This window comes from Gasterosteus aculeatus, chromosome 2 (genome assembly GCF_964276395.1).
Source record: "Gasterosteus aculeatus chromosome 2, fGasAcu3.hap1.1, whole genome shotgun sequence".
NCBI lineage: Eukaryota > Metazoa > Chordata > Actinopteri > Perciformes > Gasterosteidae > Gasterosteus > Gasterosteus aculeatus.
Window position 1 is genome coordinate 15,459,534 of NC_135689.1, and position 26,047 is coordinate 15,485,580.

General features: G+C 47.0%; 1 protein-coding gene across 1 annotated transcript in view; it reads left to right on the forward strand.

Annotated features, from left to right (window-relative positions):
* The window catches only part of mtcl2 (microtubule crosslinking factor 2), a 56,998-nt gene that overhangs the window by 15,119 nt on the left and 15,832 nt on the right, over nucleotides 1-26,047 (forward strand). Inside the window, 7 exon segments of the mRNA XM_078086245.1 lie at nucleotides 21,620-21,682; nucleotides 23,518-23,685; nucleotides 24,089-24,140; nucleotides 24,143-24,241; nucleotides 24,512-25,067; nucleotides 25,264-25,558; nucleotides 25,676-26,037. Of these exon segments, the coding sequence (XP_077942371.1) occupies nucleotides 21,620-21,682; nucleotides 23,518-23,685; nucleotides 24,089-24,140; nucleotides 24,143-24,241; nucleotides 24,512-25,067; nucleotides 25,264-25,558; nucleotides 25,676-26,037 (1,595 nt within the window).

Here is a 26,047-nt window from a genome sequence, read left to right on the forward strand (position 1 = left end):
CCGTGGCCGTGGCCCAGGACCAGGCCCCTAATGCGGGTCAGGGTTGGTTGGATGGATGGTTGGTTGGTTTGCTCTCTTGGCAGCAGATCGGGCTCCTTCTGCCTGGCCGCACTGTGTGTTCTCTCTCTCTTTTTGTTTTCTGCTCGCGGTTGACGGGGACACTGGACGCATCCCGGCGTCTGACGGGTTACTTTGCTGCCTTCTGTGTTGTCTGGGGATTCTAAAAGGGAGTGTGAGGCAGATTGGAGGGGAAACTCATTTAGCATTTTCAATATTTATTCCACCTTTCACCGACAGTCCTGAGCTTTGGGGAGCGACAGAATGAATGAGATTCAGAAGCAGAAGATACTTCACTCCATCCTTCAACCACACTGTGGCCATTGTTTTATCTCCCGCCAATGCAAATAATCCTCTTTGAGCGAGTGCTCAATAATGCATGCATCAACCTCAATGTTTTCAGTTCTCCACATAGTACTGGCTCTCTGGTTTCATGATGTGTTTCGCTTTTAAATCTCACAACATTAACGTCCATTTCAGTAGTTGTTTCTTTTAAATATTTCTTTACATCCACATTTTTCTGATGTCGATGGCTTCCGTCAGTAGCGCGCCGGTGAGAGGTGTGATTCAGAGCACGTTGTTGGTACTTTAAACTGCAGAATGGATTCCATTTCCAAAGCGGGAGGCTGCGCTCGCTGTCAGCAGTGGATGCAACGCAATTTTAAACTTGATGTTTCTTAACAAAATGCTCCTTGGGAGTTGTAGCTGACTTTCTTTACTCAGGTTCTGTGTCCACAGGCTTACGTCCACCTTTTATTGGAAGATCCAGGTATTTTTCTCACACGGTTTCTTGTACCGATGATGATGATTCGTTGTTATAGTTGCTGTTTGCCCCTGAGGGAAGGGGGAATCTTCTCAGAGCTGAGTAGTACTGAGCAGTCAGTATAAAAAGAAGGATTCCAGTACCCGGTGGCCTGGGTTAGGGGTTAGACCCGGTCCAGAGAGGCAACAATACAGGACAGCGCCCTTCAGGGAGAGAAGCGGATGGAGGGTTCAAAGGGGGGGAACAGGAAGAGAGCGAGAAGAACCGGGGCCACGAAGGCCTTGGTGATTCACAGGTGTAAAAGAGGTTTGTGAATTATTGATGGTGTCCTGGCGGCGGCTGCGGGCTGCAGTCTGGGCTCATATTGATATTCTTTACAAAGCGGAGCTGTGCAGCGTCCGTCTAGACCTTTGTTCTGCTGCTGCAGGCCGCCAGAGTTTTACTGGGAACTGGAGACGGATTTGTTTCTGCAAACAAAACAATTTCAATGCTTTCTGCAGAAAACTGAATTTCTCGCTGTGGGAAATGTGTGTGTGTGAACATTGACTCATTGTTAAGCTCACTGTGACCAACACACACCTGCATTGTTTCCCTTTCCGTCAACGCAAAGAAATAGAGAGAATCAGAAGGGAGGTGTTCTCTTCCCATTTGCTCCCATCTCCTCCTCGCACACCGACTCCCCCCCCCCCCATTTATCACCACCTTCTCTCCTGCTGCTCCCACAGAGACCCAGAGGAATGCTGATTCAGGGATTTCTTTATCCCGTCTATCTCCTCTCTCTTAAAACTCCTCCTGCCCCCCCTCTGTCGCCCTCACCCTCCCCCATACCAACTCCTGCTCTCCTCCCTCGCTCACACCTCTCCTCCACCTCCCGCCCTCCCCCTCCTCTATCGACCCATTCATTCCAGCTGTTTGACCTTTGAAGGAGGGAAGATTATACGGAGGGAGGGGGGACTGGGGGAGGGTTACAGAGGGCCAGAGGTTGGGGGAATAGTAGAGGGAGGGTGGGAGATGGTCTCTGTAGAAATGGAGGGGAGAGGTTGTGCCATCTGAAGGTGAGGCCAGAGGGGAGGATTGATTGAAGGGAGACGGGGGAGGAAGGGATGCTGGGGAGGATCACGAAGCAGGGTGTGATGTTTTAGGGCTTTTGAAGGATGAAATTGGAGGTCGGAGTTGAATTTTGGCGACCTGAGAAAAAAAAAAGGAGAAAGAAATAGTTTTTTGTGAGTCTGTGTGGCTGGATGGATAGAAGGAGGAGCGGCGGGGCAAAGAGAAGGATAAAGAGGGTGTGTGCTGCTCATGAAGTGATCATACGCTGAATGAATGAAGGACTTTGACCTTGTTAGGATGGATGGATGGATGCACACTCCCCAGCGGCCGCTTACCTCTGTGCATTAGGATTTTAAATCACTCCCCTTTGCTATTTGGAACCATACTAGCTCAAGATACGCATACAGCGACCACAAGAATATGTCGGCATGTTGACGGGTACAATGATAACACTTTTATTTTACTGGATGTGTGAATCTGAATGAACACCAAGACACGTTGAAAAGGAATTTAGATCAATATAGTTTATGAACAGTCCACAATGACTGCAATTACAATCAAATATGATTATGAATCTAGAGTTATGCAGCAATGGAAATGATTAATCACGAAAAAGTAAATGTTCACAGCACAAGTACACAAAGATCCTACAAATTAGTTTTGTAAAATCTGAAGATGGTACCTTGGTATTAGAAAGTCATCACTTTATGTTGCCACGGTGACCAACCACAACGGGGAAGTAGAAGGAAACGGGAGGTTAAAAGCAGGAAGGGGAAGATAGATTCAAATGATTCTAGTTACATTGTGAGAAAAGGACAGGGTGAATTAACAGAGAAGAGAAAGATCCAGGAGGACCAAGGGGGAAGATGGTGGGGAGGAGGGTCGGACCACGTGGAGTCTTTGTAGCCGGGCTGGCAGCCGAGGAGATAATGGCCTTAATTGGAAAAAGAATCATGTACTTGAGGGCGAGGAAGATAAAAAAGCGGCACGTCTCTCACCGGTTCCCTTTTCTCGTTCTCCTTTTCTTGCATTTTCAGTTATCTTCATTGTCTTCTGGCCTCCTTTCTTTGTTGCTCTCAGCGTGTGTTTTATTCCCATGTTTCTCTCGAAGGTCATTCATTGCAGGGGTTTCTTTCTCTTTTTCTGTGTGTGTGTGTGTGTGTGTGTGATTGTATGGTGATTTCGAGTTAGTCCTTTGAGGGCCCCAGCGCGGGGCCTTGAACTCTCCCAGGCACCGATGGAGACTCAGTGAGGTGACTGGGGAGTAATAGACCCATAAAACCACAAGGGGACGGAGGGAGGACGAGGGAAGGGGTGAACGTGCAGTCATGTTCATCAGTGACGTAAAGGGAAGCTGGAGGACGACGCTAACAAAAACATTTCCTTTGCCTCCAAATTGCTCAGCGTTTTTTTTTTCCCCCCCTCGCTCAGCAATCCGTGGCCTGGATATTTACAATCTTATATTTACAGAAAGAAAACAGATTCCACTCCTAAAGAGCTAAACAATGAGTCGAAGAATTTAATACATTTACTGTAAGTTAGGGATGAATGGAAGGATATGCTGATAGATTCTTTGTGCTTGGCAATAAGATTAGAAACCAAAAGGGAATCTGGAGGATGGACGTGATTCGAGCCCTGTGCTTTTTGATTTAAAAGCTGTCGTAAAATGTCTGATTCATGCTCCTCTTGACTGCTGCACACTTTGTTTGAGTGCGAATGCGTTACCAGAGAATGACTCAGGCGAGCTGCTGGTGCATCTGGTGTAAAGCTCTCTGGGTAGGAGTGAGGCACTGCCCACTCGCACGCCGACTCACCGCGTCAGCTTCGCTTTGCTCGGGGAGACAAACAACTTAAATGTCAGACATAATTGCTCCCGCGTTGGTCCGCAGCAGATTGTTCTGCTGTCTGTAAATGTCAAAAAGGTGGAAATCTGCTAATTTCAGTCACAGTTGTGATATATATATATATATATACATCTGTATATGTCGTCCTATAAACCCAAAAGCAGCCAATGAAATACCCACAGGAGCAAGCCGACAGTCGATTGCCGATGTTATGATTTTTATATGTAACTTTATAATAACCGTAGTACGGAATGAAAAGAAAATTTGCCTCATAATCAGGAGTGGATTAACCCGAGCCGTAATGGCATTACCACGGCAACCGGACCCAATTCCTGCCCGGGTGTGAGCTCAGCAGGCTGTGAAGGATGGATCTAACGGGAAGACGGGTGGAGGTTAGATGGGGGAGTAGGTGCAGCCGGTGACGGAGGAGAAGCTCGAGGCCGTGCGCCTGTTTTTACCCAACAGGACAAAACGGAGTCGATGGGGGTCGGAAGAGGAGGATGGAGAGAGAAAGGAACACACGCGGGTTCACGGACACCTTCGGGTCACCCGGTTGGAGGAGAATACTGTACAAACACTGAGTGCAAAGAACAGAACAGACGGAGGAGAAAGGGGGGGAGGAGTGACTCTCCCTCCCTCCCCCCCTCCCTCATGTATCCATTTAAACGTCTGCCGCTGTTGAAAGATGGCTTGAGTGCAGATTATGTGAACACTGGTCTCTGTTGGGAACCATTGTGTCTGGAGATGGCACACGCACGCACACAATCACCCCCACACACACACCGGACACACACACGCACACATTGCATCCTATTGTACGTGAGCTGCAATTGTTGGTGTGATTATTTATTGATTTTCCTTACAGACACATAGACTCAATTCCCCTCCCTCTAAATCAAACGTCCTTTTCCTGTGCATGTGTTTTTAAGCACGTTTTGCATCAGTGTTGTTGTCGGTGGTGATCTGCTCAGCAGAGCATTCATACTGCTGCTGCAGCGCTGCACTAGACTGTGTGAGGACGAACACACGCTGACACGAGGACTCGGGTTGGAGCAGCGGCTCTTGTAACAAAGGCTTTCATTAACAGTCGCTTTGACTATTGCAGCAGTTACACATTAGGTATGTTTTGGGTTTAAATGAGATTAATGATGGTCGAGTTCCATTTAGTTGCTTCAGTTTCAGGGCATTCTGGATCACTTTCACACTTGAATAGAGTGGAGACAAACTTAATGTTGTTTATACCACCAACAAAAGAAAAAGAAAAAAGGCCCATATACATATATGTCACAAGGCTTGATCATGTGACCTGGAGCAGAGGCACTCCTTACATCAAGAGGTAAGACACAAATGTTACTGCATCGTTAGCAGCCAGATTTCTGTGATTTTGAGTCTCATTTGCACAAACATCGACCCCACTGACGTCCATGAATTGAAGAACGAAGAACCTCCGAAATCTGCAAAGCGGCTTCTGTCGCTCTGTAGTTTCTGGTCTCTAACTGTCGAGCAGAGAAACCGAGGAGGCTGCAGCCAGCGGAGCCCAAATCAATACACAAGGACAGAGTGCCTCTGAATTTAATGACTTCACACTTTGCTAAGTGAAAACGCCACACTTTCCATCGAGCGCCGCATGGTGTGAAGCTGTGCGAATAAAACCTGAAAATTGTCAGCATGAATCTCGTGTGTGGTATCCGACACTTTCTACTTAAGAGCAAAGTTTGGGTAAAATTCCACGATGTCCGTTAACTGTAGAAACTGAAGTGTTGAAGTCAAAACTTTTGAGTGCTTCCTGTTTTTGAACAGAAACCTTAAAACGCTCCACTTTCTGGAGGAATATCCACCCGGCGGACTTATATTTCCTCATTAAAACACGACACTTGACCTCATCTTTGCAATTAGACGAGACAAGAGTCACGCGTGGCAGTGATTTATGCTGCAGAGGGTTTAATGCTGTGAGGGTGATGGATGAAGTAGCCTGCGCCTGGTCATTTATTGAGATTACCTTGCAGAGCTGGCAGCTCTAACCACATTACAGGTGTACGACATTAAGCTGTTTCCACAACCCCAGTGTTTCCTCGATGTGTAGTCTCATGTCCCAGCGGCTGTTATTGCAACCGCGAGCGCAGATTGAGAAGATTTTTCTCTGGAGGGACTTTTAAACGGCAGACACGTGAAATAAAAAGCAGTTATCTTTTACATATTGCTCGGAGATGATTATCACCTTGGAATATTGTAAAACTCAAAACCACGCGTTATTGAATTCAGAGTTAAAGGGCTCATTTTCCTTTTCCTCTGCAGAGATACATAAATAGGTTGAGTGAGGTCATAATATTCCACCGTGAGGTGGAAGCACAGCCAGGAGCGAGATATTGTCCCCACAGAAGCGCACATGTGCGTGATTATAGTCCTCATAGCAGTGAAGCAGGGTGAGGAGTGACATCTAGTTTGTGGCAGTTCCTCTAAAGGTAAATAAGATAAATACCCCTGAACTGCCCCGTGATTACAGGTTGACATCATGAATCTCCACGCTGAAGAAAACTACGCCTTTTGCCGTTCCACGTGGAACTCGTTGTCACAGCGAGTGAGCCGGCGGAAGCAGGACTCAATAGCAGAGTTAACAAAAAAACGACTGGGATCAAAATGCTAAAAACAAACCGCAGACAAAGACCAGGAACTCACAAACAGACTCTCAGGAAAGACATTCAATGATGAAGAGACACACGTGGCTTGAATTCACCGGGAAGGTGCAGGTGGAATCGATCAGGGACACGGCAGTCAATCTCAGGGGAGGACAGGACAGGAAGTGGAGCTAAACCAGGGACATGCCGGTGGAGGAGAGGCTTCTAGGCGCTGCGCTTTGTATTTAGTTAAAACACAGTGAGGGGTAAAGCAAGTCGGTAAAACAAACATGCAGTAAAAGGTCTACGCACAGTGTGTGTGTGTGCGTGTTCCTCTTTTCTATTCTCCCAAACTTCTTCTCCGTCTCCTCTCCTCTCTCTTACCCCTCTCTCTCCCCCCCTCGGCCCTTGTGTGTTCGCCCAAAGTCAGGCTGTGTGACATCATCAGCGTGCTGCCGGCCCAGTGTTGTGATGTGGAAGTGGAGACGTGGAAAATGAGTGGCTGGCACCTCCCACCGCTGTCCGTCTGGCTGCACAGTGGTTACCATGGCTACATGGCGCCGGTGTCGGCGTGTTGCTATGGCTGCCGTGCTGCTGTTAGGGAAAGAGGGAGTCATGCCTGTGACTGATTGAAAGTAGGAGAGGGAGTATGCTCTGAAATGAATATAGAAAATCCAAAGATTTAAATGCAAACTTTAGTTTGAGGCTTTGTTAACACACACACTGTGATACACAACATCCAGCTGACCATAAAGATTCATTCTTGAATGATGGGACAAGAATATAACAACAATAGGTCCATTCAATGCATTTATACAGATGTAATCATATAAAATGCAGAAGGATAATCTAAATGAACAAGGTGCACTTTTTCTGCATTGCTGTTCAAATTAAATCCAATTTGGCCACAGTTTCTCATTGGAGGATTCTGGCAGCTGTGCTGTTGTAAGTGCAATGGAAAAGGGTCAAGCTATATTAGGACTTTAGTTTTGTTTTCTTGGAAACATCAGTCTTTCTTTAATAAAGGAACCGGTGCTGAAGGGTTAGAAAAAGCTGCCTGAAAGGATCATCATCTTCATCATCATCATCATCATCATCATCATCATCGACACACGTGGAGTGTAATGAATGAGCCGCCCCAAAAGCCTCTTCTGTCATGACATAAAGGGCCTTTAGCTCTCTAACGAGCTTTTTTTCTCATGACTCATAGCACATGAAGACAGTAATTTCAGTGTGTGAATATTGTAATTTCCACAATAGAGTAGAAGCACAGCAGGATTACAGTCACACAGCCATGGGGAGCTGTGCGGGCCTATAATGTAAATGGGACGTAGCAGTAGTTTGATGTTTAGAGACGCTACTGCTGCTGCTGCGTGTCATCATCCGATGATCAAGAAGCTCTGAAGCTGTTGCCCGGGGCCCCGTTGATCTCCTGAACATGTCTGCTCATAGTAGTTCAGCGGCAGTGTTTCATAGTTGTGAGCCCCGTGTTGCATAATTCAGTTCCGCACTTCCATCGGCGTGCGCTGGTTCATGGCGCCGTGCCGCGTTTCTCTCGCTCACCGCTCAGGACTTCCCCTTTTTACCGTGTGCTCATTTCTTTTTTTAGCGTGATACAGGTGGTAAGATCATTCTTTAAAATCTTTCTTCCCTGTGTGTGTTTCTTCTGATGTGTTGTTGGATATAAAAAGACTCACGATCGAACAAGGGAAGCAGGAACGTTCTTCACTCTTGTTCTTTGTTTTAATGCAATCATACCTGAGAAATTCTAATTACACGTGTGACCTGCGGTGAACCCACGTAAATGTCATAACCAGCGGAGAACAATCAAGGGAACCGCACAGGCTAAATATGACTAATTGTATGTTTAAAGGTTACTTTGTTATGGAAATGCTGCTGTCACCTTAATTTTAGATCCCCTTTGATACATGAAAAAACACACACTGCAATTATCTTTTTATGAAGGAAGCATTTTGACACATTGAGAATGTTATTTTTTAAAAGAGCCTAAATCCAACATGCTGTCCAGGATGTTCTGTAGTTACTAAATAAAAAAGGTTTTAAATAATTTCGGAGAAATATCTCAACCAAACTGAAAACCATAGAATTCCTTTCAGTTCTGTCATCATCAAATCACCATGAAGTCCTCATTGCAGATAGTTAGAAGTCATAATTTCATTCACATTTAGCACATCTTGTTTGCTCCAAAGCACGAAAGAGATCCGTCTCCAACTGCCCAAACTCCTCCCTAATAAAGGATCCTGAGATTTATTCATCTGCATTGACGTGACCTTCTTCCACTAAATAATGTATAAACGGCAAAATGTTGCCTAGTGTTCTTATCATTGCAACGATTTGTATCAGTTTTCATGAGTGTTCCATAACATCCGCTTTCTGGTTAATCGCTGTCAGAGGATGTGATGGTTCACTTGCACGGCGACGGGCCCCAAACGTTCATCCAGTGCAGAAACCACCACTGGCTGGTTAATGGGGCCCAATGGAGCTGTGGGTACCGAGAAGAGGAGCTCTAATGTGATCAGTGACTGACCGGCTGGTTGGAATAGATGGAAATAGGCGAATCATCATGCGAGGGACCCAGTGGTGGCGGTCGGGACTCATTGTGCAACTGAAGACAAATGTGCCTTCAAAGAGGTCCCCCTGTGTTAAGAAATGTGCAGAGGAGCAGGAATTCGACGCATATACGTGGAGAAAGAGGAGAGAAAGCAGCCTGTAACTGCATGACGGGGCTTTGCAGAAAGGAGTGGGTTGACGTCGGAGAAAAAGCTGCGTCAAGAATCACAAATATTGTGTTGAGCGTAGATGAACATTGTTGAAACACTGTTGTACTCAAAAAATGAGTTATTGAGGCCAATAATGATTAAACTTTAGACTGTATGGGGGGAGGTGAAAGTGGTGCGGAAAGACGGCAGACATGTAGTGAGGGAAACATATACGATATAATATAAGAGGCGAGAGGTGTGTAGGCGTTGGACAGGCTCTGTAATCCTCAGAGGTTCATCTCTGTCCTTTGGTGTGATGGAAGAGGAGACTAGTGGACTGTTACACAGCGCACACATTCAATGGGACCACAGGATTCAGCTCAAATCATGTTGGTAAACCTTGATTAAACTGAATGGAATATACGAATATATATGTACGAACAATATATATGAATATACAAATAAAATTTGCACCTTTAATTATATATTCTTTCTTTTAACATACGTTCCTTGGCTTCACTTTACTGACCGGAAATGATGATATTTCAAACCGCTCCCACTCGGAACTGGACGTGAAATGTTCCCCTGCAGCTTTAAAGGTAAAAAGCCTCCTCTGAATGTGTCCTGTTGTCCTTTTCAACCACCTCTCATCTCCCCCCCCACGGACACCTGCATTCAGCCGCCTGCCCACATGTCGCGTGTCCTCGGCGCTCCGTCGCCACGTTCAATGATCAATATGGACTGTGTACTTAGTGCGTGTGGTGACGTCTAAGAGGCTGTCGCTGAGGAGGCCGCTGTGTCTGCGTGCTGCTGTTACACCCGGTTGGATATTTGATGAATCGTTCTCTTATTAGTTCTCTCCGATGTGAATACTGATGTCCTGCTTCCAACACGGGCTCAGTGTGCGTTCCCTCCTAGTTCGCGACAGCATCGCCCACAGCAGCAGCACGAGCCCGGACTTCACCCATATGTGATGCTAAATAGAAGAAAACTCCACTGTTTTAGGGTTCTCACAGAGTTAATTGCTGTGTGTCTGCGGTTTTAAGCTGCACCAAACATTATAAACAAACGCGGATAAGATTCTCGGAAAAACGTCGACGTCATTTTATTTCTATAGTTAAAGAAATGGATGAACGAAAAGAGAGACTGTGTAGCAGAACTTGTTCCACAGATTTCTCACTGGCTGGGGCGTCACGCTGCCTTCCGGACAACTCACACCCTCAAAAATATCTCCAACCTCATACTCCTCATGGTCAGAGATTCCAGCGCGGAGTTAATCAGAACCAATCCGCCGAAGCAGTTGCATGTCACACAACAATGGAAGCTCACAAATTACAAAGCAACCACTAAAGGGCAACGTTAACCCTCTCCACAGTATCTCCTCTGCGCTCCTGTTATTCTGTGACGTGTTAAGAAGGGGAGTACACACAAATTTGCTGGTCCATGATCAACTTTACTGTGATTCTCTGGCAGCAGCAATTTTACTCTCATCTGCCGGAGCGCCACCACTGCTTAGACAGACAGGGAGGCAAACAAATCACGCAGTTGAATGCAGCTGAGGCCAATTGCACCGTTCCCTGAGCCACTGGCCCCCCATCTGTCCCCTCCGTCCCCTCTGCAGCCGCGCTGGAGACATGTCAACATCCGAGTTGTAGCTAGCAAGCACCTTGTCCTGAAGACCTGTTAAAGCTGTGAGACTAAAAGGTACAGAAGTCCTTTAGTGTGATGTAATTCTGACAGCCACGTCCTACTATCGTTATCTATGATGCATTCAAAATAGATTATGAGGTGGGCCGAGTACCAGAAGAAAAGCTGCTGACTTCTCAAACTCCACATTTCAAATACCTTCATGATTTTATGAGCCGTTTATGACACAGAAATGGATTTCGGAGTGATAGTTGGCTGCCTGTTAAATTGGCTCTCAAGGGAAAGCAGGCCAGCTGGAGTCGGCGTTTATGGCCACGTGGCGATTCCCCCCCCAGGATCCCTCTGGTGCTTCCCTTCTCAGAGGGCTCGGTTATTCAGTCAAGCTGCAGCTCAGAAATGAATCGCTACCTCCAAGTCGGTCCCAGTGGCGCTGATCTGATCGGAGCAGCGGCACAGAAAGAAGTGGTCTATTTGTGTGTGTGTGTGTGTGTGTGTGTTTGTGTGTGCGTGCCTTCCCCAGGCTCCAAATCTCTGCTAACGCGATTCACCCAAGTAATTTATTGCAAAAGACACTCAAGACGTAACCAGCAACGGGTTCTGGGGTTAAAACTCTCACTGTTAAAGATTAAATTATGTGTGTGTGTGTGTGTGTGTGTGTGTGTGTGTGTGTGTGTGTGTGTGTGTGTGTGTGTGTGTGTGTGTGTGTGTGTGTGTGTGTGTAGGGGCGGCAATCTATCTAAAGGCGTAAAAAAAACTTTCTTCAACAGCTGCTTTCTTTGAATATAATTTGATCTTAAATTAAAAGATGTTTGTTATCCTCAAGTTATTTCACCTGAGAAAGTATTTTGTGTTCAACCTGCACTCGTATTGTCACCGGCGGTGATGGGAGTTTTTCAAAAAACAAAAAGGCTTCAAAAGTTTCAAAAAGGCAAGATTCAAAGAAGCATGACCACGGTGACATGAATCTCCGGACAACATGCAATGACGCGACCAGTAACAAGAGACACACACGGTTTAAATACACTAGGGAGGTGCAGCTGGAAACAATCATGACACGACAGACAATCACAGGGGAAGACAGGACAAGGCAGGAAGTGAAGTTACCAGGGAGACATGATGCAGAAAACTACAAAATAAAACAGGACGTGAACCCCAAACCGTGACACGTGTCACCGGTCACATCTTTAGTTGTCACTTCCTCATGGAGGCCTATATTGTGTTTGTGTTCGTTTCCCATCCACCATCATTTTCGGTCCACATGGAAGCAGTGAACATTAGTAATGCTCATTGGAGAGTCAGTGCGGTCTAATCAGCTCTAAGCTTTATTGTCCCATCGCTAAAAATGTGCTGCACACGCGATTACAGCCACCCGATGAAAACCCAACAGCCTCACACGAGGCTCTCGTTCATTACGGTTGTTTATCTGGCATCGGGGACGATGTCTGTTCTCAGCTCCTCTCCCACTCCCCCGTAATAACTTCAGCCAGGCAGCAGGTCGATAACCTGGCCTGTTAAAAGCACATTAAGCTCATCCCCCGGAACACATCCACGCCTGTGTTTGTGTTTGTGAGTGTGTGTGTGTTTTTTCTGTGCGAGTCACATTAGCCACAATAATCAGGCCCCAGCAGCCTGTAAACGGGGTCAAATCGGGGTAAACGTCGCCATGTGGACAACATTTGCTTGCATCGCATTTAAACAATCCCGTTTGCTGTGTAATTATCACCAACGCCACGTCAGACATCATCACTAATCCAACAGTGTGGGGGGGGGGGGGGGGGGGGCCTTGAGGCTTTCCATTGCTGAGAAACGTTTGTCCACGAGACGACTGGGAGGAAGGCGAGGTCACGCCTCTCTCTCCCAAGAGAGCGACGCTAAAGGGTCCAACCAGCGTCTGGCGTCCTCTTTGATCGCCTGTCAGAGGGGCTGATTGCCGGGATTACAGCCCTCCGATGGAAGGATTAGCAATGGACAGAGAAAAGGCCGATGAGTTTAAACGTCCGTCTGCGAGCGTGACAGCCCTCTGACACGTCTCAGCCGGAAAGAACGCATGTCAGCTGATGGTTGTCGCACTGCGGGAACACTATTATTTTCAATCATTGTTGCAGTCTAAGCAAAGTACTAAAGGTTTTAAAGGTTTAAATCTCAGCAGTTTTCCACATCGATAAATCAACCAATGTACGAGAAGGTGATTGGGCGCCTCTTTCTCACACCGCCGCTGTTGTTTATAACAACGTTTCCCAAAATGAAGCCCATTATTTCACATTACCGCCCCGGTATCGAGGTGGTCGCCTGTTCTCCCTCCAATACTGTCTTTACTGTTACTTGTGCAACGATGGTTTCCTTTAGCCGGCCATCATATGAAAGACCTGCCGTTAAGTAGCCTTCGTACATTATAGTCTCTTCTTTTTATATTTGTGTCACCACATGAAACGAATGCCACGCGACGCTCTCACACATAAAGTGCACATACTCAGTATTTGATTCAGTTAAATTTATTCGCTCAAAATCGAAAAATTGCTGCACACGGCATAACTGTCTGTATTTCCTTATGGGTTATTATTATAATATATATTACTTTACACTTCACCATTGCTCATTTTACATTAGTTGCTTAAAAGTCAATGATCGGCGAATGCAGTTCACGTTGCAAAACTCTCGACAGCCCAGTAAACGTGTCACACACGCTCCACTTCACACTCTCACACATGCAGCTCTCTCCCATACAGCCATCACTACTAGACGTTGCACCGTCTACACCTTTTACCTATATAGTGCACTTTATTATTATTATTAATTATTTTTTTATATTTTAATTTTTAACTATTCTCTTATTTTATGCTAACCCATAGCCTTATTCTACTAACCCATTGCATTAGCATTTCATTTTATTTTATTTTATTACTTGTGCACTGCTGTCTTGTCTATTGTTACACTGCCACGCACCAACCACCACGACAAATTCCTTGTAGGTTTGACATATTTTGGCAATAAATGTTTCCTGATTTCTGATTCCTGATTGCAAAGCTTAGTTCAACATTATCATCATCCTATTTATCCAAAGTTTAAGATTTTTAGCATTTGAATATTCTGACCTTTGTCATTCAGATAAAACCAAGACCAACGCGTCCCAACTTGACTTATTCCTCTGTTGCTCCAGCTCTGGGGAAAGAAAATGAGCTAACGGTTCATTTTAAGGCTTCGCCTCATTAGAAGCTGCTTCCTGTCTGGAATAAAAAGTGCACAGTGAGATGCACGCCGCTCTCTATTAATAGGCCCTATCAGGGTGCCGTGTTGTGGCTGGCCGGGACACCCTGCTGTCACGCACAGCAGATGGAGTCTCTCTGCGTCGGGCTCCTCAACATATGGTTTCTCCCTGTGAGAACAGTCGCTGTCAGCTCAGGTGCCTGCAAGTGCGAAAAACAAAAGGGAGGGAGGGGAAGATGAAGTTTAACCCTTGTTTAACCAGGCGGGAGGACAAGAGTGAGCCACTTCAAAACAGAAATGATCTGATTCTGTCGTGAAGGTGAAGCAGACACACCTCCCTTTGATGCGCCGCGAAACTGACTGATTTCATTTCATCCTTCACCTTTGAAATGCCTCTCTCCTAAAAAATAACAGCAGCAAATTAAAACCCTTAAAAGTCCCAAAGAGGGTGTTCACTATTGTCCACTGTAAAATGTTGATGGTTAACCGTCTCGGCAGCATGAGTATTGAAAGCTACTTACTGTTTCTCTGCAGGAGGACGGAATTAAAAGTGGGCTTAAGGCAGACACCAGAGTCCCAGCCAAACTCAATGAGGGCAGCTCTAATCCCTTTGTGAGGAGCAGATCCCAGGTGACCGGTTCTCGGCCGTTGGAAGCCAGAAGGCTCATCTGCGCCGTTGGCCTCTAGTCCAGATCGATGGCGAGGTTGCAGATCCCTGGCCGGGGATTTTGTTGACTCACTTTTAAAATAAAGTTTAGATTCTGTTTCTGGACGGTGGAGTCACGGCTCAGTGAGAATGCGTTCGGTCGAAGGATTTAGGGGGACGGCGGAAGGGGCCTCTGTGTCATAGCTCGTTGTTGCAACGCACACGTCATTAATTCTGCACCTTCATTTTTGTTTACCTGCTAAGACATTATGAGGTGCATGAACCCAGGAAATCTCACCTCACTCGTACATTAGCATCCTACAGCAGCAACCCAGAATAAATATACACCATAAAATACACCTCTAACCCCCTAGCAACCATACCAAACACTCCATAGCAACGGGTGAAGAAAGAAGAAGAAAGCTCTCAGAAGCTATTTTGTTCAGTCAGGTAATTATTTTAAATTTGGTAGGTTTTTACTACTCTTATTTGTCAATAACATCCATTATTTGTTTCTTCTTCTCTGGAAAAATTCAGACTTTATGGGAAGCTCAAACAAATGAATCCCCTTTGCAGTCTTTTCTCTGCACCTTTGGGGAGAAACACTTTTCCATGTTTACACACTTTGCAGGGATATTAAACTATGACTCATGTTTAGAATAGCTTCACATGGCTCGGCTTTCAAATTACAAATATACGCAGAGGGATATATTGGGAGTTTTTTCCTGCACAGAAAAAAAAAGAAAGAAAACGCACCGGAAAAGAAAAAGAAATGTGGCAGAAAACAATTTTACAGCCTGTCATAAAATGTTCAGCGGTTTGCGTTATTATTCCATTACTGCTGTTGCAGCACTACGGCGATAAATCACGGTATTATTAAATCTGTACATTTTCTAAGGACACAAAGTGTTGTGTTGCAGTCTCTACTACTCTACGCCACCGTTTACAGTCCAGCATCATTCATGTAAGTCTGTGTTAGCTGATTCGACATGCAGGCAGCGTGATTAACGGTGAGCCTCCTAAATGAGAGCGAGTAACGAGGAGGACTGGAGGAGGAGGCTTTAGCTACGGGGGATGATGTGTGTTTTGGTTTGAGTACGGCGTCCTCGCCTCAGGAGTGTTTGTAAGTCTGTGTGTTCCTTGTTTTTGCATTTCCCCCCATCAAACCACCCTTCATCTCCTCCTCTCTCTTCTCGTTCCACCTTTTTCCTCACTTTCTCTCCTCCAAACGCTCTGACCGTCCCCTCATTCACCCTCCCCTCCATCCTCCCATCCTCCCTCCCCCCGTCATTTGTTTCTCCTCCCTTCCTTCCTCCTTCTCTGTGTGCCATTAATGTGCTGCCAACAGGGTGCCGTGGCGACAGGCTCCAGAAGCCGTTGCCGCGGCAACATATTATAGTCTGTGGTTGTTGGGTCGTTTCGGTGGGGGGCGGAGTGTGTGTGTGTGTGGGGGGTGGGGGGGGGGTAAATGGATGCTGCGTCCTCTTAGGAGGCCAGACAATCAAATATTTAATTCCCCAGACGTTTACTTTCTCCTTTGTCTTCATGTCCATCTAACTATATTTCCTTTTGCTTTTCTCCCTGTCCTCGCCTCATATATAGTACACAAGCATTAAGCATTCTTAAATCTGCCTCCATCAGAGGCTCGTAGTAGCAGTTGATGTTTTGGTTGAAATTGGTGAAAATCTGATCGTGAATCCTGAAACGGTAAACTCGGGTTTTCTTTCTCGCATTGTTGTTCAGACAGAGTACATCAGTAGAAGAGACGTGTCTGCCCCTGGTTTGAAATGGACGTACAATAAATGAGGCAAAAAGACGAATACATTTTCTGAAGAATGAAAAGAAACATTATTTGCAGAATCCTCCAAACGACACAGAAATGAGCGGGTTTGCTTGAGACAATTATCCCGTTAATGAAGGTTTAGGGGCTGCAGGACACTGGGGACGGATGGGGGATGAGTATCACCCACACAGACACACACAGAGACCCCTCCTTGTTGCAACAACAAAATACACACACTAAATGCACACTTATGGACACAACGCGTGAATAATTCAGACTAATATAAAGCATTCAGGTGCTTGAAGTGGAGTTAATTTGTGCAAGGTCACCTACTAACACACTGCCTTAATAAGCAGAGTGTCTGGAGACACACACACGCGCGTTTGTGTAATGGAAGCGGCTGGAAGTGAGCAGCGGCCGTGATAACAAAGAACTGCCCTTCCTTCCCCTCCCTCTGTTCCTCCTCCTCTCCCCTCTTCCATCTTTTTTTCTCCCTTCCCGTCCTCGATGCTTTGTTTGCGTATTTCCGAGTGTGTTTGTGTGTGACGAGCCAAAGTAAACAGCCGAGGAGGAGGAGGACGAGGAGGAGGACGAGGAGACTGTTTTTGTGTGACTCAAATTGGGGCCAAGAGACAGAAAGAGAGGGAGAAGGGAGAGCGAGGGGGGGAGACAAAGGGAAAGCGGGGCGAGCGGCCGATGCACTTGAACATGCGCGCCCGCTGCTTTGGTGTCGTGGCCGGCGCCTATCAGCGTCGCCGCGCTTTGCCGCTGGCCTTATGCTATGCTAATGCGATGCTAATTGACCATTCACTCCCTCGCTGATACACTCTAACGGATGTGAGTGGAATCACGCCGAGCTGCATCACGTCAGCGTTTATTGGCACAAATAGAAATATTGGGTTGGGCCGGACAGAAATTTCCTAATTGCGATTGCTTTTTTTAATATTGCTTTTGCGATTGAATTTGCGATACCGGTGAGAATAATCAATTTTTCATTGCTATTCAAAGCATTTTCACTGAAAAATATTAAGAAATCGTTTTGCTGATCCGTCCATCTCCTTTGCTTCCGTCCTCACATCTTTCCCTGCACTAATGTGGCCAAAAGGAATGAATGTGTACAAGCAGAGAGGACATTAACGACTAGCTGTCTTTGTGTGTGTGTGTGTGTGTCTCTGTGTGAAGGAGAGAAAGGGGGCTTTGTTTTACAGTCCACTAGAGTCCAAGCTGACGTCAACTAAATGCTAAATTCAAGCAATAGAAGGCTTCAGTGTTCCAGATTTTTCATTTCAGGATTTAGCTTGAGCCTGGAGGAGCAGAGGTTTGATTCCATGCAGAGAACTTAGAGTTTGAGTCGTATAACTTTAATGGACAAGATTTTCTGGCCTCCGTTTGGACTCTTTCAGTGTTTCTAGCGTTAATGAGCCCAACAGTTTCATGTTGGACATGTATTATATTTTCCTTTCTCTCTTTTATTTCTTTCTACATTTTAAATGTTTTTATAAATGACGGAAGTAACAAACAAAACAAACACAGCAGCACTGTTTGCCGCATGTTTAAGGTGATGTAAAGCTCGATATAGACCAAAGCAAACAACTGAACAACTGGAAGGCAAAGACGCACATGTATTTCATTTGTGATCCTCAATTCACAACATGGCAGCAGACAAACAGGCTTTTATGCTCGAAGCGCCAACAGAAATGTTTTTTTCTTAATCCAGCTGTTATCAGCTGTGAAGAGCACGTGTGGGGTTAGAGTTTGTTTTCAGGCGTCCGTTTCTGACGCTATATTAACATTCTTGGATTGATTTTACGCCGTAAATAGCACTATTCTAGCGTAAAACATCACTTCCATCCATCGTTACCCCCCCCCCCCCCACACACACTCACACACACACGGCGTAGTTAAGCAACTCATTGTGCGATGTCTTCGTTCCAGTGTGTGTGTGGCGGTGATGATAGAGAGACGTGAGTGTGGTGCTCTTCAGGCTGAGATTGGCCCGTCGCCTGCACTTCAAATAAATCACTTTCCCCTCCACAAACCCACACACACACACACACACGTTTCTCCTAAAAGCAACCCACCAATGCGGTCGTTGGCTCTTGCAAAGATGTGCTTTGAAGGAGGGAAGAGAGTTTCAGTAACTCCACCGAAAAAAATTCTAAATCTAAATTAAAATGTAGTCATTTAAATATTTTTTTTTTAGCTCAGCTTTAAAGAAAAGGCAGATGTTTTTGGGAGAGACGGACCAGCTGTTTCCCTCGGCTTTCTGTCCTCGTGCTAAGCTAAGCTAGGCTGGTCCCCTCCGGGCCGGTCGACTGGTCCTCACCCGGCTGAGAGGCTGCTGTGTGTTTATTCTACTGGAGACGCAGAGTGCCCCAAAAGAAAATGCTACACGTCCCTGCTTGGAAAAAAGAAACGATTAAATGGTTTCCTCCCGCTCGCCGGGCGGCTCTTTGGGATTTCACGCCTTGTTGCCTCCGGTGAGTCCGTACGCCCGGAGCCAATCACATTCCTGTGCCGCTTCCTCTCTCCCTTTCTCAGAGGGACGTCCCATTTATTGTCGGTTAACCTGCGCGACGGGCGGCAACCTGACGGAGCCGTCGAAGCCATTTCCACTCGGAAACCACGTCGGCACTCGGGAGAAACTTTGCTCCGGTCTGTCGCACGGACGGCAGCATCTCAACCCGGCACAGTTTTTTGTGGCCTCTCGTCCGGCTAAATGTATTTGCATTTCTACACAGTTCTCTACGAATATTTGCGGTGTGCTTTCCAGCCTGTATTCAGTTTCAACGTTGTTCTCAGCGTACGTGGCCCACATGTTCTCCCTGATCGCAGCCTCATCCTCATCCAACCCCCCCAGTGACCGTCTCCTCCTCCTTCCCTCTCTGTCCACAGCGCTTTTCCTCCGTCAGGAAGAGGACGGGCCTGGCGGGCATTCATGTCTTTGGACATTCATCCACAGATCGCTGCCTTTGACGTCCTTTTTTTCCTCCCCCGTTGTTGTCCTTTCATCCGTCTCCCCCCACCGTCAGCTTGTCCCTTTCGTAGAATCAACAATGTGATGACCGTGAAATACGGTGAAACGTTACCGGACAAAACCTTTGCTAGGAAAGCAGAGGACACCGCTAGGAGCTGTTAAATATCAGATTACATGGCAGTCAACCTGTTACCTTATCTGCAGTGTAACTGAAGACCTGCAGGCTTGGAAACATGAGAGCCAGGCTCTGGTCACACTGTGTGTGTGTGTGTGCGTGTGTGTGTGTGTGTGTGTGTGTGTGTGTGTGTGTGTGTGTGTGTGTGTGTGTGTGTGTGTGTGTGTGTGTGTGTGCTTTAACATAACGAATATTGAACATTAATGATAATTGCTGTTGTAAAAAGGAGAAGTTGGGCCTTAACATCTGGACTTTAAACCGACGGCTCATGCGCTTCTTGTAACCGAAAGCAAGCGAGACGCACTTCAGCCTGACGATGATCCGTTTCGACAGCCTGACTCAGCAGGTCGTTGGTTTTGCAGCCATTTGGTATTTCCTGCCGCGCTGTGATGTCACGGTCAGTAGAGCGCTCTCTGGCAGGGCTGCTCTTATTATCACTGTCGTTCACCATCGACGATGTTGCCAAAACGTGTGCTGTGACATGCGTGTGCTTCTCACTATGAGGGTTTTTTACAGGGCTGATGAAAAGTAGAGGCTTGTTTTATTGGTTTATTTGTCTGATCTCTTGAATTATTTCAACGTTTACGAAACAATAACATAAAGCTTAGACACGTGTTTAAAAAAGCTTTCAAACTGCCCTTATATTCAAACACTTTCCCTTTAATAGTCATTTCTCCATAAAAGTGACTTCTAATACGCATTGGGATTTTGTTTCGCAATCTCTTTTTTTCCTCTCGCTAAATCGCCCTCGGATGAATTAGCATGAATTAATTGATGTCTTAATGCCCCCCTGCGCCCCCCCGCCTGCAAGTGAACACTGCTCAGCTGAGAGTTTGAACCAATAATCCCAACATCTGCTCAACATCCAGACTAAATCAGTGGTTCTGCCATCAGGCTCATTGAACATTTAGTTTTCGTGCGACCCGATAAACTGTTGCTAAGGTAGGAAAGGTGACACATATGGAGAGGAAAGGAGCTAGGAGAGAGGGAATGGCGGCAGAAAATGAAATGCAGAGCGTAAGACTGGAAATAAACATCAGACAAAGATGCTGATGCCGCACTGCAAACTCCACCTCAGAGGCATCAGAGGAATTAATGAGAAAAGTCCCGAGAGCTCCACGGTTTCCATATTTCAACAATTCACTTCAAACATAAAAAATAACCTTCAATTTACATTTGGGGTACATGAAAAGGACACATGATGACCTAATTATAGTAGTTATTTCTTATTTTCTTGTCCTTTCCTTTCTCACCTTTTCTGCCCTCCAGCTCTTTCTTTTGTTGTCGATGCTTGGTTGCAGTGAGAGTAGCTTGTTTCCATGGAAACGGATTGAGCCAGATGAGCTAAGCTCCTCGTACTGCAGCGTCTCTCCCCAGTGTGTGTGTGTGTGTGTGTGTGTGTGTGTGTGTGATTGCGTGATTGCTCTTGGATCTTGAGAGAAGGAAGCATGATGATTTATGAGAGTCTAATGCTCTGGGCCGACACTCGTGTGCGTGTGTGTGTGTGTGTGGGTGTGTGAGTTTGTAGCAATGCAGCCACATTTTTGGTTTGTGTCATCAGGGCTGAGATCACCTCTTAATTTTTATACCTTTCACGTCACCTTCTCCTCCTTTATTTCTCACTCTTCTTACATTTCTACCTCCACCTCACGGCTGTAATTCCACACTCTTATCATCCGTGTCGCCGTGGTGATCAAAATCGCTACGGGGTCACTGTGACATCTGGGGCTCAGCGTGAGAGAGAGAGGAACTTGTCATGTGATCTACACCGAATGTCAAAGTATACCTTTCACGAGCTTTAACCGGAGGTCATCTTGGCACACTGTGGAGATTCAGTCTTCAACGTCTGCAAAAATAACAACTATGTGCATTATTGTGTCATGCCTGTGCATCAGCTGGCAGTTGCTCTCTTCATATATGATGACGGTGAAATAAATGTTTTTGGGAAAACAAGGGGCGGTAGTTAGTGTATTTCAGCGTAATGTCTGCAAGAGGAGGAAATACAAAATTGATCTCGTGAAAATAATGAGTGTAAACGAGTGTATTTAGTGCACACTGTTCCTCTGCAGGCGCTCGCTCTGTGCCGCAGACAGTTGACAGTCCTCACTAACGCCACTCTGTATGTGTCTGTGTTTCAGAGCTCCCAGAGGAAAAGAGGAGCACGAGCCAACAACAAACCTGACAAGAAGCTCTGTCCACAGGTAACAAACACACACACACACACACACCCTTATGTTCCTCAAGATGGGCCAACAAATCGATAAGAGACACAAAGTGCTGTCAAAAGTTGACTACAATGCTTGTTTCAGCAGCTAAAGCTATAAGACACTTAAACCTGGAGGGGGGGGGGGGCGTCATTCTAAGTGTAAAAAATGGATAACAAATAGTTAACCACCATGTATCCACACATAACATTTGGTTTATTATACATACACAGTCACACACTGCAACTTCACCTATTACCACAACAACAGCCCTGTTTGGGCTGTTTGCAAATCTCCGTATCCAGGTAAGCAGATGACGATATCCTAAATACAAGAAATATATTTAAGTAAATATTATATTTTTGTTGAGTCAGCGTCGCTAGAGGCAGCTGCGTGCAGAAATGTTATTACATGTACTACAGCTGACCGTAACTGTGAGTTATTCCCTCCTACGCGTCTCAACGCCGAGCAGCACTTCCTTCAAACGGGGACGATCAGACTCATTTGGAAACACGCGTATTCACTGGTGCATGCGCAATCTAGCTGTGAATGATGAGCGGCGGCCGGAGGAGAAAGTCACGGGCGAGGGAGTCGCTGCATGCGCCGAGGACCGTTCGTCAATCGATCACAGGGCGCAGACCACCGTTCACTCTCGCATTACTGCGGGCAATCCAGAGTCACAATTAACCCGAGCGGCTGCTCACAAACTCCTCCACCCAGTAATTGCCGCAGGGCCTTCTTGCCGCCGGGCGACAGCGGTAGCCACCGCACCGCCGATTCTGTCATGTCCAGAGATCTGTCACGTTTGAGCCTTTTTTGAGTGCGTGTCCTCCTCGCGGCTCGTATCTGGGCTGCGCATGCGTCTCTCTCAGATGTGGTCTGCGACCTGTTTCCTCCGGGGATCTCGCTATCTGTCCAAACAAGCCGTGTGCCGCTCGGAGCAGATACATCAGCATTTTCTCCTCGTCACCCTTTTCTCTCTTTTCTCCCCCATCTTACCCTGCAGTTATTTGTCCTCACTGTATTCCTTGGAAAACCCACTTGTTGTTTTTGCTCGGGTTTAAGATCAGGCCTCGACGACGCACTACCTCCTCTTCATTCTGCCTCACTTCTCTACCAAAAAGATAATTTTTTCCTTGACAGCAGTTTCTGAGCTCCCCTTGCCTCCTTCATTTTTCCGAGGCCCTAAAATAATTCAACCACAGCTGAAAGGCTTGTTTTTCCAGGCATTCTGGGAGTTAGAAGTGTATGAGATCAGGTTTGACGGAGACACAGATTAAAAAGCCACAGGACTGACTTATCGCCACAGAAGGTGATTGCGGTGACGTAAATTCTTTCAGCAACATCTCCCCCCGTCTGCTAACCCGCGCCCGGGCTTCCTCTCCAAGCCACATACCATAAACGCTCGACCCGCTGGCGCTCGTCCTCGTTTAATGTGGTTGGAAATGCTCCACAGGCAGTAAAACAAATCCAGCCAGAGAGCTGCTTGTGAGGAGTGAGCGGCAGGAGGACACCTCAGGTCAGCAGTGCTTACAATGGAGATACACGCATCAATACATGGTAGTTTTTAGGTTGAGACCTTCGATGAACTCTGAAGCAAGTGGAACGGTTTAAAGCTGATTTATGGCCCCCGGGGGACAGAAAGACACGCTCGCTCTCCAACAGAAACACAGCCGTCCTGTAGCTGCTTTGCTCTGCTCCTTTTTTGTGTTCTTCCGTAATGCCTCACGAGGAGCAAACAGCAGCACGACTTTGTCCTAACAGACGTGTGCCCCTTCCGCGAAGCAGCAGTCCGGACGCGCTTAATGTCTCTCTCTGTCCCGTCTCCACAGGAGGACAGCTCGGACCTTAAATGTCAGCTCCACTTCGCCAAGGAGGAGACGGCCCTGATGTGCAAGAAGCTGACCAAACTGGTGAAGGACGGCGACGCCATGAAGGAGGAGCTGGCCAAGTTCAGGTCGCTGTACGGGGACGTCAACGCCTCGCTCACCGTGGAGGAGGTGAGTGGACGAGGAGGAGGACGGGCGGCAGCGACCTGTGACGATGTAGTGGTTAGTTAACCAGGCTGTGAAATAGTTAGAGTCAGAAATCACCGCACAATGAAGGAGCATTTCACACTGATGTCACAGTAATACAACAGACATCTTCATGCGCTTTAGCTCTCTCACTCTGGCCGTTTGCATGAGAGAAGTTGACTTTCCAGTCACATGTGATGAGGATTTCAATATCCAGGACTTTGTTGTTCGTAGGACGGATTGTCCTCTCAATCCATGATGTAAAACGATTGTATGGAAAAGGGTAGAAACACTTAGAAGCCCTTCAATATAATAAAAGGTAAACCGCTGATAAAAGCGTGCGATTAACAGGATAATTGAGTTAATTGAGAGTATTTCTCCCCCTCAGGTCGCTGACTCCCCTCACACGCGTGAGGCGGAGATCAGAGTCCACCTGAAGCTGGTGAAGAGGAGGCCAACCTGCTGAGTCGGCGCATCGTTGAGCTGGAGGTGGAGAACAGGGGCCTGCGAGCAGAGATGGACGACATGAAGGGACCACAAGGTAGTTTGTTAGAGGCAGAGACTCTATGACGCGTTTATTTGACTCCCCCCTCAGAGACGTGAGCCCATCTGGAGGTGGAATTCATCTTAAATGTACTGAAAAACAAGGAGGAACATTTGAAACAGAATGTGTTTGGATCAGCACTCTTATCTAACGCTCGGCAATAAAACAAACTACTCCTCTCAGACTTTATGTTTTTGATATCTGTATTAACTTTGATAAGTTATGTTTCACAGTCTCCACTAACTGCTCCTTTTTTCTTTTCCCCAGATGGTCCGCAGGAGCTTACTGGTATCGGTGGCAGTCTTGGCCTGGGAGGGGCCATGGTACTCGGGGGAGGGGCTTCATCTGAAAACGTCATGGAGCTTCAGCGACACCTCCAGTTTGTGGAGGAGGAGGCGGAGCTGCTGAGAAGGTCTCTCATCGAGATCGAGGAACAGAACAAGCTCCTGATGAATGAGATAAACCGCTATAAATCGGATCTGCCGCCCCCGACGTCCGCACTGTCGTCCAACTCCTTGGCGGCGCTGACGGACGGGCTGCTCAGCGACAGCCGGGTGCACTGCATTCAGGAAGGGGCGGTGCTCATCAGCACAGACGCCCCGGCCCACGAGGAGGAGATCAGACTGGCGAGGCTGCAGATCGGAGAACTGGGCGGGAAGGTGAAGAAGCTGCAGTACGAGAACCGAGTGCTTCTGTCGAACCTGCAGCGATGCGATCTGGCCTCCTACCATGCTCCTTCCTCCTCCTCCTCCTCCTCCTCCTCACTGCGACTCGCTCTGGAGACAGACGCAGAGGCCGGAGACTCAGCAGAGTGCCTCCCAAGGTAATCTCATTTTCTAGTTTGTCTCACAATGTTTTGTGCGTGAAACTGCGTCTCACTACTAGAGATGCGAATGAATCATTTCCTGTAGAGAGCAACAATTTCTGTTCCGAAGGGCAACGTTTTTTTCTTTTTCTTCATTAGTCAAATCAGTTCCCACAAGACAAAAACACCCTCTCTCTGTATTTCTCCCTGTCAGCCCGCCACACCGCAAAGAGCCAGTCGGAGGAGAGACGGACGCCCTGGAGATCAAGGAACGGAAGAAGAAGGTCGAGGACAACGCTGACGCAGCCACCTCGCTCGCTGGGTACCTGGGGCAGAAGGACCACGATGCCTTGCTGGCCATGAGGGACCAGGCTCGCTTGGTTTCCACGGCGATTCAGCTCCTGACCTCCCCGGAGTCTAACTGCCTCTCCTCCTCCCCGTCCATCTATCACAAGGTCTGCAGCAACGAGGCAGCAGAGCCGTGTGACCCGGAGAAACCTCACACCCAGGCACGTGTCCCCCGAGTCGCTGTGGTGCTGTTCGTCCACAACAACTCAGAACTCGACTCTTTGTACTTTCTGAGAGGGAGATTTCTCACAACAATGGCCGACGGTTTGTTTCCGCAGGTTTCAGAGCTGTCCGACCTGGCGGACCGGCCCTTGGTTGGTGCTCTGACCAGCAGGCTCCAGGCCCTGCACACCCAGCTGCAGGCCTTTGTGGAGCAGGTGGACATCCTGGGCAAACCCCCGGCTGGTGGGAGGGACCCTCGGGTTGAAGGAGCGTCTCCTCTGGCCTCGCCCTGCGCCTCCCCCCCCTGCTCGGGGGATGGGCAGGATGGAGTGAACGCTGCCGTGGAGCAGGTAACAGACAGGAAGCACACTCCTCCTCCTCACTCCTCCTCACTCTGTCTCTTTCATTTGTTATCAGTCTCTTTTTTTTTAAAGCTTTCACTTCTATGGTTTATTGTTTTTATTTTATTTTGTCACTAGTTTGTTTTT